General features: G+C 37.2%; 1 protein-coding gene across 1 annotated transcript; it reads left to right on the top strand.

Annotated features, from left to right (window-relative positions):
* Positions 1–1,211: 1,211 nt before the first annotated feature.
* LOC139736087 (tetraspanin-36-like) lies at positions 1,212–13,750 on the top strand. Its single transcript, XM_071646836.1, has 7 exons — positions 1,212–1,374; positions 4,738–4,932; positions 8,245–8,319; positions 10,778–10,873; positions 11,170–11,346; positions 11,794–11,877; positions 12,765–13,750. The coding sequence occupies exons 1-7, from the start codon at positions 1,300–1,302 to the stop codon at positions 12,873–12,875; spliced, it is 813 nt and encodes a 270-aa protein (XP_071502937.1). The 5' UTR covers positions 1,212–1,299; the 3' UTR covers positions 12,876–13,750.
* The last annotated feature ends 2,047 nt before the right edge of the window (positions 13,751–15,797 follow it).

The raw sequence follows: 15,797 nt of genomic DNA, 5'->3' as shown, positions 1-15,797 counted from the left end.
AAAGTAAAATTATATTGAATTTCTTTATGTTTTCTCTGTTGTCCATGTAATGACATCATGAAGTGTAGTTGCCTCCTTATCCATTGATGACAACACCAAAACTTAAAAATCATCACTTTTGAATCGATTGTCCGATTTTCAACTTTCATTGATGTGTTCTACTATAATTCTTCTTTCACTCGATCTACATTTGGTTTCCTTGATAAAAGAAAAAAAAAAGATTTTATGACTTTCTTTGTTCGTTTTTTTTTTTTTTTTTTGTTGTTGTTGCCTGGGCTCTCTTGTATCAGACAATGGTTTCTGTGACTGTGTATTATCAAATATCCTATCTTTGGTATTATTTGTTACAATGGAATATCAGTGGCATCCATACGGGGTACCCGGTACCGATCTCTACTTTGTACAGGGAAGAGACCAGTGAGATGGGATGGAGGAAAGTCTTACGGTACAACTGTCTATTACGCTGCTAGTACTACTTCATTCTGTGTAGCATCTTCTGTCTTAGATAGTTTATCTTCTGAGGTACAGTGTATCGACGGTGTGGTATGTTTGTTATCATCAATCATCTGAACAATAACTTCTTCTTCTTTTTTTTTCAACATCATTAGCTTACTTCAACATCACGTGCCACCTGTCTCTTTTGGAATCGAATGATTCTATCAACATGAAGACTATGACATCATAGGACCGATCAACTATTTGAAGGGGGATATTAACTACTGTACCGTAAATCGAAGTCGGTATTTCATGCCGAGCACATGAACTTTAAACATAAGAGGACGAATCCTATTCATATCAAGCCATTATATGGAGTGGGAGTACTTCTGGAAAAAGTATAATTTTACCCTTTATTCACTGTAAAGTGTTGTCAATTTTCGATACACATTATAGGAATATCGCAGTTCCCCGCCCGTATGATAGGTGCGTCCAAAATTTCTATGGGCAGGTAGGCCGTAGGAGATATGGTATATGGATCCACGTACGCATCTCTCGTTCCTCGATCGGGCATCTATTGACATGCATAGCTGACAACGAGGTAAACAAATATACAGCAACCGAGAAGTTGTATTACTGTATTAGTGTGACATCACCACACACACAGCGTATTGCGTGCATTCAGCAAGACGTTTCGCCGAGTGTATGGTTTACGAAGTCGTCGTACTACTACTAGGCAGACTTGTGAGAGAGATCAGTGACTTAGGGCTAGCTGCTACATTTTCGTTGTGAATTCCTCAAAAGTCTCACCTTTGAAACGCAAAGTTTATCTAGTTATCAACCAACCCAACATATCACTTCAAAATGAAGCTCTCCAAATGTTGTTCCGTGGCTCTGTCGGCGAAATGTGTGATGTTTTTCCTGTCAGTGCTGTTCTGGGTAAGTCAGTCGTTGACCGAAAGATCGGTCTGTATCTGTACGTCGGGGAATGTTCCGCGGAGACTGCGTCTGGCTTCTCGGATCCCCTCCTCGGAGAGCGATAATGGCAAAAAATAAAAGACTCCTCCGGACAGACGGATCTTTCTGTCTAAGTCAGTCGGTGAACTGTGAATGAGCAAGGAGCTACTACTACACTAGTATTACACGATAGCTCCTTGGAATGAGAAACCCCGGCCCAGTTATCGGTGATCCCCTACCTTTGAGACAGTCAGTGGCGTGATGGTGGTGATCTGTACCTGTCTATTAAAACGTTTAAATACATCTAACGTTAGTGGTCTTTTGCCTACCAATGTCTTACTGAAGTTTTTGGCACTACAGATTTTACCTGTATGGCTGTGGGTATGCCATTTATGTGATGATGCATCGATGCAGTAAAAGACATGATGAATACCTAATGGGTAATCATGTACAAATGCACACCTACCGTTCGCTTCGCCGTTTGTCAATAAAATTTTGTGCAGCTATTAGAGATGCTAAATTGAACCATATCAGAGAGTTTTCATGGAATTAGAAAGCCGAAAAGGTAAGAAAAATATGAGAAATCGGAGTTGAAATGTACTCGGTCGCGAACATAGTCTCCGACGTAACTAGTGCACCGATTTCGCAGAGAACGATGTCAACAATTATAATCGATTCTGGTAGTCTCTAATTAGCCGCTTACTAACAATATCGAACTTGACTCGTGCAATACGTGTAGCCCCTACTTTCTTTTTCGTGTTTTTTTAATTATTATTGTTAGCTCACCTGAGTCGAAGCAGGGAGGTGAGTCGAAGGCTCAAGTGAGCTATTGTGATAGTTCTTTGTTTTCATTGCCACTATCATGATTACCACTATTCAAATTATTGATATGATTTATTCATACCAGGATTAAGACATCGATCCTTTCTTTAAAGATTGTGGCAAGTATTCAAAAGTTGAATAGTTTTGAAGGGAATAGAATTAGGTTGAAGGAAAAGTGGAAGAAAAAGGTTGGGCTATTAGGAGGGAGAAAGAAAGAGAGAAAAGAAGATGAGAAGGAATTCAAAGGGGATTTGTTTCTAGTAATCTTCATAATTTGTAGGCCTAATTTAAGAAATTGATGAGAATATTATTACAAAAAGTGTATTTTATACAATCATGTATTAATATTGTGGACTTCTCATAAAGTGCTCATTTTACCTACAACGAAACAGAATTTTGAGATTGAAATGGTAATATGTTTTTGATTGATAAGTTCAACTTATAGTAGAAAGAAATTGTTTTTATGATAGTATTTATTTTTCCATTTCATTTTTTTGATTATGTATACAAAAACTGCAACCCCAGTATTTGCTTTTGTTTTGTAGTAAAATCCATTTTATTGTGCAATATTCATGATGGATATTAAATTCCCATTTTTCATATATCTTTTACTGTTTTGTACACATATTATCCGTCCATCATTTAGTCAGCAAAAAATGTTGACAGATATACAGTCACACGCAGGAGAAAATTAACTAAAACGATAAAAAACAGACGCATCAAGATCACTTTCTTTTTTCCACATTTTACTGTCGAGCCGACGTAATTATTGTGGTTAAACACCAAACAAGCGGCTGTATTACAGACTACAACGATCGATCATCATCGTTATATCGCTCTTCCACATAATCGATCATCCATCATGCTACGCTGACACAGCCGTCGATCGGCGTACTGTCGAGTAAAAATTAGCTACTTTTCTTCTGTAATTGACTATGAAATTTCATGAAACCGTCAGATATGGTCCATCTTGACATTTCTGATAGCAACAAGAAGTTTTCATTGACAAATTAAGGAAGGAAATGGTAGGTGTGCATGGTGTGCATTTCTACATGATTACCGAATAAGGAGGGTTCAACTAAGGATTTTGGCCTTTGAAGTTTGATGTACAATGTAAATACAGTTTGTTGAGTGAAACTTTGAAAATTGAGTAAATTTAGACAGAAAGATCCGTCTGTCCGGAGAAGTCTTTATTTTTACTTATTTGACGTTATCGCTCTCCTCAGTAGACAGAAAGATCCGTCTGTCCGGAGGAGTCTTTTATTTTTTAGACGTTATCGCTCTCCTCCATATAGGAGGGGATCCGTGAAAACCAGACGCAGTCTCCGCGGAACATATCCCCGCAACCAGATACAGACCGATCTTTCGGTCAAGAGTAAATTAAGACACTTCTATGTTTACCCTCTATGGGTCTACCGTCTAGTCCACATACATGTACATGTCTCCTAAATTGAAAGGAATTTGTCAACTTGTATATTCCATGGAACATACCCACGATTCAGCGTACACATTCTTACTGAGCGGACAACAAAAAGAAAATCAGCAAAAGAGGCCCGAGGCTCAAATTTTGTATTGTACGGTAAAAGGTCTTTAGCATGAACTTTAGAACAATTCGTGCGATAAAATTTTGTAATAAATCAACATTATCTTCTAAATGTGAGGTTAAATGTGGATTTATTAGCATTTTGACATATTTTGAGTTGTTTTTGCGATGTCGTCCCATACAATGCTCCACGAGTCTAGTCTACTTTGCTTTTGTATATGATATCTATACACTGGCATTCTTTAACTTTACATGTATATAGAATGTGTTAATGTCTGCAATTTATGTTGTGTTTTGACCGAAAGATCAGTCTGTATATTGTCGTCGGGACTATGTTTCACTACAAATGTATGTCTGGCTTCACAAAATCTCCTACCAGGTACTGTAAAAGTACACAAAAGTTTTGCACATTTCGTGCAACCAGAAACGAGTGTGAAAATAAAAGCACACAAATTTTTTTGCTTGCCATATGTTCCTGAACTTGATATCATGATTCAGCGGAATTAAAAACATACAAAACTCCTCTTACCCGGCCTAGCATAAAGAATTAGTCACTTGAAAATATCCACTTTTACAGTATACACGTATAGAGTACAGCTTTATATCTGTGGAGGAGGCCAGAGGGCTGTAAAAGTCAAAAAGTGTTTTAAAAAATGATTTTTCTTCATGTTGTGGCCTACCCTAAATGTAAATTTTTTTATGAAGTAAAATAGTATCTGTATATTTTTGTGTGTAAAACACATCTGAAAGTTAAACTTTTGAGGCTTTGTTTGCATATGATGGATGTACAGTAATGGAGTATGGATTGAGGTACAGTAGAGCCTGGTGCCTTGTGTTGTTGTACATGTAGCAGATATTTACTTTTTTTAAATGAACTACATTTGTAGTTAGATTGCATGCAAATATACTGCTAGGTGTATCTGTCTATTTATGACATTATTTCAATTTTTTCTCACTTTCTGTTCGTGTCCACATTCCAGTGTGCCTCTGCAGCTCTGATGTACCTCGGTGTGGAGTTGTTCCGCTGCGTTGGAAACATAAAACATGTGGCCAGTAACTACTTCCTCACCATTCCGGCCATGGTTTCCATTGGCCTCAGCCTGCTCTTCTGTGTGGTGGGCATCGTTGGACTCACTGCACTCTCCTGGAAAGATGCCAAGTGCCTCAAGAGAATGGTAAGGAGGAATTACCCTATGTTGACTGCAGGCAGTATTACTAAGTACTGTAAGACGGGGAATGTTTTGTGTGCATTTTAATTTTGCAAATTTCGCGAGCACCAACAATCCCAAAATTAAAATGCACGTGAAAGTTCTTTCCTTCACAGTATGCATCGGAAGCCGGTGGCAATTTGCGAAAATTTCATGCTGCGAGAAAGGCCGTCGGCTCCAATTCACAAAATTTTCATGCCGTGAATATATATTGTATTACAGTATGCCAGTGACTGTGTTCTCTCTATTATTTCAAGATTTTGAAACATGACATTGTTCATTTCTTATATTCTTTGTATTTCAATCTTATTTATGCAGGCAAGTAGGCCTAGCATACAAATGTAATTGTTCTTTTCATTGGTCAATATTAGTTTATGTTTAGCATGGTTTTATTCAGTTGTCAAAGCACTCACAGATCCACTTTGCTCTAAACAGAAACAAAATATGGTACAATGATGCAAGTACATGATTTTAGACCAATTACTGGTAACTTCGCAAACATATAATTTACGTTTGAATACAAATTTTACATAAAACCTACAGTAGGAAAGGATTAAGACAACCGTTATAAAAACTCCAAGGACTTGTTCAAAATCCATACATACATACTACACTGTACAATCACTTCTTTTTTAAGTGTAGATGAAAATATTAGTACATATTAGGCACGTGTCTTCAGACGTTCATGTAGATAATGTTTCTAAGATAATTTTTTTTTTCTTTTTGGCCACTCTTGCACCATTATAATGTGTGCATTGAAAAAACTGTGGTCATGCTTCCATTCATTGTCAACAAGTACTGGTATATCTTTGTGTAAAAAACCTTACTGTTGATAAAAAACCCCAGTTATTGAACTGTTGCTAGAAGTAGAAATTGCCAATTTGATGTAGAAAGTGATTTAGTCTTGCATGGCACTTTTAACATTTAATTAAAATGAGAATTATCAACCATGCTAAACAGTATTCAAGACAGTACCAGTAGTCATGATACAAATGTTATGTAGTTATGCATGCATGATTATCTGTCGTGATGATCTGTTTCTGGGATTACTTTGAAGTGATTGTGCAGAGGTCAAACTAGGGGATATACACATGTACCCTGCAATAACACTGCTTGAGGAAGTCGAGACAGGATGGGAAAGCTGTTTATACAGTAGATAAAAAAAAAAAGTTGCATGTGTGTCTACTCAAAATGCTGTCTACCCATTCAACAGGATGTACCTAACCTGACAAGTTCATCACTCCACTTCCAAGTACCAATAGTCTTTTAGAAGTTTCTAGTTTCCTCACAATAGATTGAGCCTACAAGTAGACCCAATTACTGTAAAATGCAGTCACGTACATACATATACATTGTACATGCACATTGTACATTGAATATGAATGATGAAAATACATTGTACATATTGTCTACCAGTACATATTGTATGTCACACATGTCATGGAATATATAGTATGAAATTGTATGATATGGGCCTATACTACACTGCACTTGCCGTGCAAATGGGAGAAAAAATATGTACAAAAAGGTACAAAAGGTTTCACCTGAATATGATGTAATGTATTGAAGTATCTGTCTTTAGAAGTATTCAGTAGATTAATTTGGTTGATTTCGAGAAAGTTATTCAAAGAATCTGACAACTGGCACAGTAGCTTTGAATTTCTGCAGGACAGTCATTGTATAGTATATTAGAGAAAGCAACAAATTTTGTTAATGTGGAAAACATTGCAGTGGCTTTTGTATGTTTGACTCTCAAGATCAGACTTGGAAAAAGTGTAGATCTGTGGTACAGCTGTAGGTACTGTCGTATCAAAATGAGACACACGGCAATCAGTGGTACAAAATTGTACAAGCCTTTTATCAGCATGCTATCAAGTGTAGAGATGTACATGTACATTACATCGTACATAACTGTGTATCTGTTGATATCACAGCAGCTGAATTCCAAGGAAGGTCACTCAAAGTCATTATCTGGTTGACTAAATACACAAGGAAGAGAAGGCTTCCACTTCCAGTGGTTTTCCACTGTATTGGATAGACATGTGGCGAAATATAATGAGTAGATCCATAGAATGATTTCGTTAATTTGCTGGCCTTGGCTGACATCAAAACATCCCCTCAGCTCATTAGTATTGTATTACAACTTATACAAATGGCTTCTTGTTATAGTCATTGCCACATGTCACTTTCATAGCCTAGTTTGTATTCTACCTTGAGAGTGATGAGGGCTTGATCAAGTGAAATACATTGTATTAATAAAGTATTAGAAAGAAAATACCTAATGCATTCTGTCACCAATACAGTTATATGGAAATGTTAAATGCATTGATCAATCAAGTATTCAAAATTCTGTGGTTAACAGATAGATGAAATTGTAGATGAGGATAGGTATGCCCGTGAATGACAAAATCTTTGCCAATTATGTAATTACCTCCATAAATTTGTTTTTGCCTTTAATCTGATGCCTACATTGTGTATCTATATAGTGTATGACATTCGTGGCATTGTAGATTACACTGTACATATATAAAGAAAGTACTAGTAATTACGAGACTGGAATGAGACTGGGAAATAAACTGTTTACAAAATATTGAGTCTACACTTTTTTTTTTTTTTTTTTTTGGCCAATTCCTAAGCTTAACGTTGTAGCTGTCACATTATCTTTAGGTGGCCAGACAAATGTGAAGAATGAAAACAAAGATATCGTGGTAGAGGATCTGTCAGTGTAATATGAGTATTATTGGTACACCACTACAATACCAGTACACCTCTCAAAATGTAAACAAAACTCTGGATTACAAAGCCTGTATAGGTAATCATGCTAACTGGTTCATATTAAAAGTGTTTGCCACATTACTGGAAAAAAAAGCTTATAGTGACACTTATGAAGCAACTAAGCACAAGTACACACCTGTACATTACTATGACGACCAAATACAAGGGAACCTTGATATAACAAGGACCTTAAAACCATGACAACTACCTAGAGGGCAACGGTCTAAATTGTGTATCAGATTTCTTACTACAACTGTATATCAGGCAACAAAAAAGATGAAATAGTTTGCAAAATCATCTTGTTATAACAGGGTTTTGTTCTATCAGACCTCTTACTAACAAGGTTTCACTGTATTTATAGCAGGTTATACAACACATGCAAACCAGGTGCATTTGGAGGATGAAACCTGATACTTAATTCTCGTAGAGAACATGTATGTTGCGGAATGCAGGAATACTGATATGACAATACTATGTCCTTATTTTGAACCTATTCCCACACAGTTCCTTGCCCTGCTGGTAATCATTGTCGTGTTGGAGATAACAGGAGCTTCTCTTGCCATCGTCTACAAGGATGAGGTCAGTAACTTTTAAGATGACTCAATGTCATTGGCAGTAAGGTTATAGCACACCACTATGAACCCTCCAAAGAGAGATACATGTACGAGGCATTCTCATTTAAGTTGTCAACAGATCCAAAACCATATTGTTTCTTTGAATATTTGTGTTTCCAAAGTTCTGTCTGTATTTTGTGCAGTCAAAGTGAGAATGAAATTAAACCGGTATTTGCTCATATGAATGAGCAAATTTTGAATAAAAGAAAGCACTAGTGAACGGTCAAATAGTTAATAACATCAAGACTGTTATCACTGATATAGAACATTCTTCAGTTTCACAACCAACAATGTATAATTTGTATTATGCAGTGTAGTGTGTGATATTTTGCTTGTTTGTATCACAAATTTGCCATACATTAACCCGTTGAGGACAGGCTGATTTCGTTACAACATGCATTTCCCATAGACACCTGCCCAAATATACTTACATGTAGCAGTAATAGGACAAGTCTTCAACAGGTTTATGAAGAATGGCTTTAATTGGGATTGCATTCAGTTGAGTAATGTGTATTTATTGGAACATTTGTATCATTCTGTATACTAAGCTCTTGTTTCAAGTCTAATAATTGAAAACTGACGTTTAGGATTTGGGTTTGTGCTACAAGCAGGAAGTACCGTGGAGCAAGCTTTATTTTACAATTATTGACATATTCTTGTCTTGAAGTGAGGGCTAAGTGTTCACTAGTGCATAATAATTGCTATGTCTGTAGCCACACTATCACAGTATGAGGGCCCACCTCTTTGTTTAGTGCTACAAAGGAGTATTGATCCTCTCCTAACTGCCATTGTGTTGCGTGTGCTAGATGAGCTCTGACTTTGTGCCTGAATGCATCAGCATATAGGCTAGACTCAAACTGGCAGGCATTATAAAACCAACTGCTGTGACTGATTCTCATGTTTACTGTTCAAACACTCACCACCACACGCTCACACACACAGAAAAGTACATACTGTACACTGTATGTACCATATCATGCGTATAACATAGAAGTGGCATATTTTTGTGGGAAGTAGGAACACAAAAACTGTAGTATACATGATTATAGCTAAGCACTAAAAATACACCAGTTGCTTGTGATGGTGTATAGACAAAGACAGAAATAGGCTGAAATGTTGTTCTATGACTTGTTTTCAAAAGTCAAAGCTATTGCATCCACTCTTGTAAATAATTAATTCCGGGGTTAATGAAGATTAGCAAAGATTGTACTGCCTTCACATGATTATTTGCACCATAATCAAGCACTTACAAATTATGTGTTAACCCTAACTAGCCCTAATTATGCTCCGAGGCCCCCCCTCGACGTTCCGCGCGATGTATCGCTAACGCGAAAAGCTATCGCCACGACGTTTCATGACTTTTTTCTTTCAGGTCTCCCGCATCTTTTGACACCAAATTTGCGATGCCCGGGCGCGCGTTTCCAAAGTTGCGCATAAATATGTACGTGCATGTCAGACCAAAAATTGCTCAAAAACGTGAATTTGTGTACAATTTCAATGCAAACTGTACTTACAGGCAAATTTCATACAAGCATAATTATTTGGGGTTTTATTGATCAAAATCAATTAATAACACATTTTCTTGCTCGGACCAATGTTGCGGACAAGTTTCATCGAAAAAACAGTGAAAAACATAAAGTCGAAAAAACAAAGAAATACATGAGAAATTAAAAAAAACAATAAAATACTTCAGAATTTTTCTGATGGCGCAATTTGCTTACATTTGCAAAAAATGTGCCCATTTTGAGCTTTATTTAGTGATTTATACCAAATTGTCTGATTTCATGTATTATTATGCATAAATTAGCATAATCTAGCATAAATGATAATTTTTTAAAAATTTAACTTCATGGTACTTTAGATTACATCACAGGCAATGTCTGTGCCAAATTTCGTCGCGATTGCGCGGTCGATGGCCGAGATCTGGAGGGGGGCCTAACCCCCCCCCCCCCCCCCCCCCCCCCCCCCGACTCTATGATCTACCTAAATAGCCCTGCCTAGTTAGGGTTAACAAATGGAAAACCAGTCTGGGTCAAATTGGCATGAAAAAAAAAAGAAGCAGAAAGACTCACCATGGTACTAATCTAGACCCAGGGGATGCCATATTTTATGCAAAAGCCTGAATTTAGGTCATTTTATGTGCCAAATGGCTCTCTGTAGGTGAAAAGATTCCAACTGGCAGTCTTGTGGCCCATCAATTAAATGCTGACATGCATTGCATTCACTCACCAACAAAAATGTGCTGTGTGTGCTATTAAAGTATGGAATGAAAGGAAAATAACTATGCTGCAAGATGGCATCTGTAAATGTGTTATTAAAATCAAAGTTTATGGCTTAATCAAGTGATACAAACATAGAAATGCTTTAAATGTTGAAAAGTATTGTCATGTTATTAATGAAAGTATTTCTTTCCCCACCAACAGGTCAGCGTTGGGATTGAGAAGGGGGTTAACCAGACAATGGCCACCTACGACAGCGATGAGAACTCCAAGACTTTCATGGACTGGCTCCAGTCTCATGTTAGTATAATAACAAGGAAAATGGGCAACTTTGTTTTATTGTATTGTTTTTTGAGTTTCCTGTTGTTGCTGTTTCTAATTGGCAAAGGGTATGGCAAACCCAGTTCTCCTTTTTAAAACACCAGTAAAATAGCTTGAGATTTTATGTCACAGTTGCATGAAAAAAAAAAGTAGGCGAAAAGGACTGTAAAGTGTGCTGCATCTCCACTATTAAACACACACTCACCTTTGCATTATTTGTATGCTGTCAAGTGATCAGTGTATTCATCATGCCTTTATTCAATCTTGAATTTCAGCTGGGCTGCTGCGGTGCTGAGCAGTACCAAGACTGGTTCACCACACAGTGGGGTAAGGACCACCCCAGTGCCGTCCCCGAGAGCTGCTGCGCCAAGAAGTCTGTCCTGCCGTTGCTCAGCTCTGCAACTAACTGCACTGGGGCTCTGCCTGATGATGTGGATAGAATCTACCATGCTGTAAGTTTAGGATGACTTGTTTGCTGCAGTTTCAACATTTAGATATAATACAAGACACTGTGTATCACTTTGCTGTTATTGTCCGATGTTTAGAGAGTTAAAATATGCTTTCACTCTGAATTAGTCAGAGCAAAACATGTGAGATGCTTCCAGCAAAATTACCACTCATTATTTTTGGAAAATTGCATGCAAATGTAGCATTTGATATACATGCATGTGTCAGCACTGAAAAAGAAGTAGACACTTATAGATTTTTCAATACAAATACAGAGGGGACCACAAGTATCAAATCAAAAAAAAAAATCAAACTAGCTATTGTTTAATGTACTTTTGGTAAGACAGTATACACATTCCTCATTATACAAGATGCTTCAGTAATATTGATAGTATTGATTTTTCAAATTCATGAAATAGAAGTATTGATTTTTGCCTTCTTTATATCTTTAGAGTTGCCATGACCGGCTCTACCAGGAACCAAGGAAGTACTTGGTCTACGTCATTGTTATTGCTGTCATCTTGTTCCTCCTTGAGGTAAGAATACCATCATTCTTGTTTATAGTCCTCTAGATCTGAACCCATTGCTCACAGGAATAAGATGAAGAATTATGATTCAGTGAAATCCCGTTATAACAAGGTTGTTGGATCCAGTTGATGAACCTTGTACAGTAGTATCCATACACTTGGAACATGCTCGCAATTGGACACTGAATGAACATGTTCTGCTATGATAGGGTTACATACAAAGTTTGACACAATATTGATGAACAGGACATGTGATGGGAATGAACCAAGATTACTCTCACAGGGGTAAAAAAATATATATCTGTTATTCCTGATACTTGTTGTCATATGTGTCATTCCCTGTTGTATGTGCATAAATTAAGATAAAATTACAACATGTACAAATTCCTGTTTTTATTTTTGTTTTTCTAGTGGGGATGGGCAAAATTTATTTTGCAATAACAGAAAAGTTCTGAGTTCCCATGAGTTAACACTTAAAGGCTAGTTCGACCCGCAATTTATCTCATTATCAAGAGGGGATTCTCACTATATCGAAGCTCGCTGTAAAGGGACATGTATCTTGAAAGCAACTTGGTTAAAATAGGGGAATAAACAAACAAATGAACTTTGGCTACATACTCTTCAGGAAATGATTTCACTGGTATTGTGCCAGGAATTTTGTCGTTAGTTTCACACGCTTGAACTGGTCTAGCCCATCAAGCGCTTGTCTACCCACATGAAAACTTACGCTCCATACTTTCAAAGCTGTCACTGGCAATGTAATACAGTATGCAATCCTCAGTATTCCAAGTTAATTTTTCCTGTGTAAATGACTAGGATCATAAAAATCAGAGAAGCTCTGACCAGAAATAAGAATCCAAATGAATGGAGTTTCCTATGCTTGCACACCCCTACAGGTCTTGGCTCTGATCTGCACTTGCTACTTGGTGTGCAACCGAAGAGACAAGAAGCAGTACCAGCATCTTCAGACATCGGAGCATGAATCCAGCTATGGCTACAGGGCATAACTTGGCAGAGATTCTCAGATGAATGCAGATTGTCACTTCTAATTTGTTATATTTTGTGAAGAGGCAAATATGAAGATATCTTGCATGAGTTTTTGTCACATCACCCCATCTCACATGTGGGCAAGAAAAAGTTTTTGCAATATGCGTAGGCCTCTGATATGAAATTTCTGTCAATGCTTCTTGTAAAGAGAGACTGTAGGTGCAATTGTCAGTTCCCTGGCAGTGAAGTCTGAGAGTATTTGATAAGCTCCCTTTGCCCCGAAGACTTCATTATATTCAAATCTTTCATGGATAGAAACTGATATGAGACTGACTCACCCCATCTTATTGTACAGCCCCAGAATGGGAGTAGAGCTGTTAGTATGTTGCCATAGGGCTTTCAGTTCACACAGGCTGGAGTATTGTAGTATATGGGGTTTTTTTCTGTTTTTCTTTTTAAATTACCAGATTACATGGCAATAGTATCTCTTGGATGAAGGCTGAAGTTATTTATCACTATTCATTCATTTGAAATATTAAAGGTGTGATTTTTTGAAAACATATACAGGGGATAGGTTACAATAAACAAATTCATTAAGTGTATGAATATTTTTTTTCCTTAATGATTTTTGTTGTTGTTGTAGCATTCTTTGAATAGTGTGTTGTGATATATTATGCATTCAGTGCACCACCTTAAGCCAAGTGTGTAGATTACTTATTGTCCTGCAAACAAAGTTAATTGGTGGATGAGACGAACATGACTGGTATTATCCTTTGTATTTTCTCTCTAGATAAGTCATTATGCCTCTCGTCTTTCAAAAACTTATTCTCAAAATGTCTGCACATGGGTTTGATGGGAGTGCCGTGTTGTAGTAGACAAAAATATTGAATGCTGATATGTTTGCAGGGGCGGATCCAGGCGTTGGTGCACGGGCACGCGCCCCTCTTTATTTTTTGTTGAAGCAAAAGAAATATTAAAAAATGGGGGGGGGGGCATGCGCCCCCCTTTACGGAATTCCTGGATCCGCCCCTGTGTTGCAGATGTGAATGGCAGAACCTGCTGTAGGCAGCTGCGTGAGAAATTTCAACGAATGCTGAAGAAATTTGTGCTATTGTATTTTTGCCTTGTATAAAAAGAGTACTGTGACATGTTTTCTGTACCATTCCTCAGGTCTGAAAGGGTATTTGTTCACATTTAACCAGAGAGCCTTACCACTTTCATGGTCTTCTTGTACACATTTTTTTTTCTCATGGAATTCTGAAAATGTTTATATTTGTAAATATTTAAAGTATTTTGTGTCTCCTGCCATTATTGTGATATCATGTTGAAATTTTTTATGTCTTGCAGGGAAAGTAGAAAAAAAAACAACAACAAAACTTGGGTGAATTTGTAAAAAAAAAAAAAGAAGAAGAGAAGTCTATTCCATTATCCTAGAATTGCTTCACAATACATGCACCATGGATCTTTTATACAAGTTATATCCACACCAGAAGAGGCTCACATGAAAACATATAGAATTATTGTGGAATAGTATCTACGTCCTGCCTATTGTGATGAGACAACGGTCCTGATTAAGGAAGACAGATGTAGAGGTATGAACCCGTGTAATGTTGGGTTCAGTTGGGCTATTGCCTGCAGGTGAATGTCCGTGTCCCAGGGCGTTGAGCCACCATGGCATGAATTCACAGGGCACTCCTGTTAAGGTCTAGCCACTGGTTTTGCCATAGCCTCCTCCAACCTGGCCCATAAATAACCTTAAAATCATTGCACATGTGTCATGTTAAATGTAAAAACCTGAATGTTGCAATCCTTGTAAAGTGGTGTGAGTTATTATGGAATAAATGGAAATTGATACAGTTTTCAGTATGAGAAAATTTCTCCCCCTCATGTAGTCATTTTTGTTTTAGTATTAAGTATTGAGTATTGTATGAGATACAGTGCGTAAATCTACCAAAGGAATATTATTTTTAGCAATATCCTTATGTCATCCAACTACTATTATCACAGTACCAATACAGTGCCAATATATCTTCATCTTGAAGATCATAACTATTTCAGTTTTTTTACTCTGAAAAGGGAATACAGCATTATAGAAGTCGTATGAAAAGGATTTGAGATGCCTATAATTACTTTGTCAAAAAGCGCTAGTACATGTACATGTAGTGAGTTTCTGTGACAAGTCTAAGATATATGTATATGTATGTATGTATGTATGTATGTATGTATGTATGTATGTATGTATGTATGTGTATAGATAGACAGAGATAGATGGAGAGAGAGAGAGAGAGAGGGGGAATATATTTTCAGAGTTGTACTTAAGCACACACATTAGCCATAGTTTTTATGGACATACATGTAGGTAGTGATCATTTACATGTAACGGTTTTGTGCAATATTTTTTTTTTAGATCAGAATTTTGTATTCACATTGACCATAATTAGTCCATGGGCCAGGCCAGATATTGGTACCATCTGAGGTGGCAATACCTTTTTGGTGTCATTTTGTTTGTCGGGCATAGATATGCTTATCAAGCTACGATAGCATTTCCAAATGAGTAGCTTAGTCATAGTAAATGAATTTTAAACCAATTTGGTTTCGTTGTTATATCCCTGTACTTCTGAATGGAGACCAACCGCTATACAAAGAAGAGCACTGTCTTCTGTATGTTCACAGGTGTTCTGTTGTAAACGCGGTGCGCTTAGTCTTTATTCAAGGCAGCGAAGGGAATATCCAGGGTTATGATGTCCACAGCGCTTAGTCTAATCTTCAAGACGGTGAAGGGAATATCCAAAGCTTATGATACAGTGTATATCCCTTTATCTAAAAACAACAACAACAAAAAAGCAATTTCTCGTGAATTTTAGCGTCTTTTTCAATTATTTATCATTTTCCGGTGAAAACGCTACGTTGAAAACGCTGATACCATGCCAATGTCGCTTTAT

Source organism: Diadema antillarum, unplaced genomic scaffold, assembly GCF_040938485.1.
Source record: "Diadema antillarum isolate AM-2024a unplaced genomic scaffold, OU_Dant_1.0 seq00000620_RagTag, whole genome shotgun sequence".
Classification (NCBI taxonomy): domain Eukaryota; kingdom Metazoa; phylum Echinodermata; class Echinoidea; order Diadematoida; family Diadematidae; genus Diadema; species Diadema antillarum.
This window is presented reverse-complemented; position numbering and strand designations above follow the sequence as displayed.

What these genes read in the sequence shown, in the direction of transcription:
- LOC139736087 (XM_071646836.1), top strand. Translation starts at nt 1,300, where the DNA reads ATGAAGCTCTCCAAATGTTGTTCCGTGGCTCTGTCGGCGAAATGTGTG. An exon ending in CCATCGTCTACAAGGATGAG is followed by an intron (nt 8,320 to 10,777) that starts GTCAGTAACTTT and finishes CCCCACCAACAG; the next exon opens with GTCAGCGTTGGGATTGAGAA. An exon ending in TCATCTTGTTCCTCCTTGAG is followed by an intron (nt 11,878 to 12,764) that starts GTAAGAATACCA and finishes ACACCCCTACAG; the next exon opens with GTCTTGGCTCTGATCTGCAC.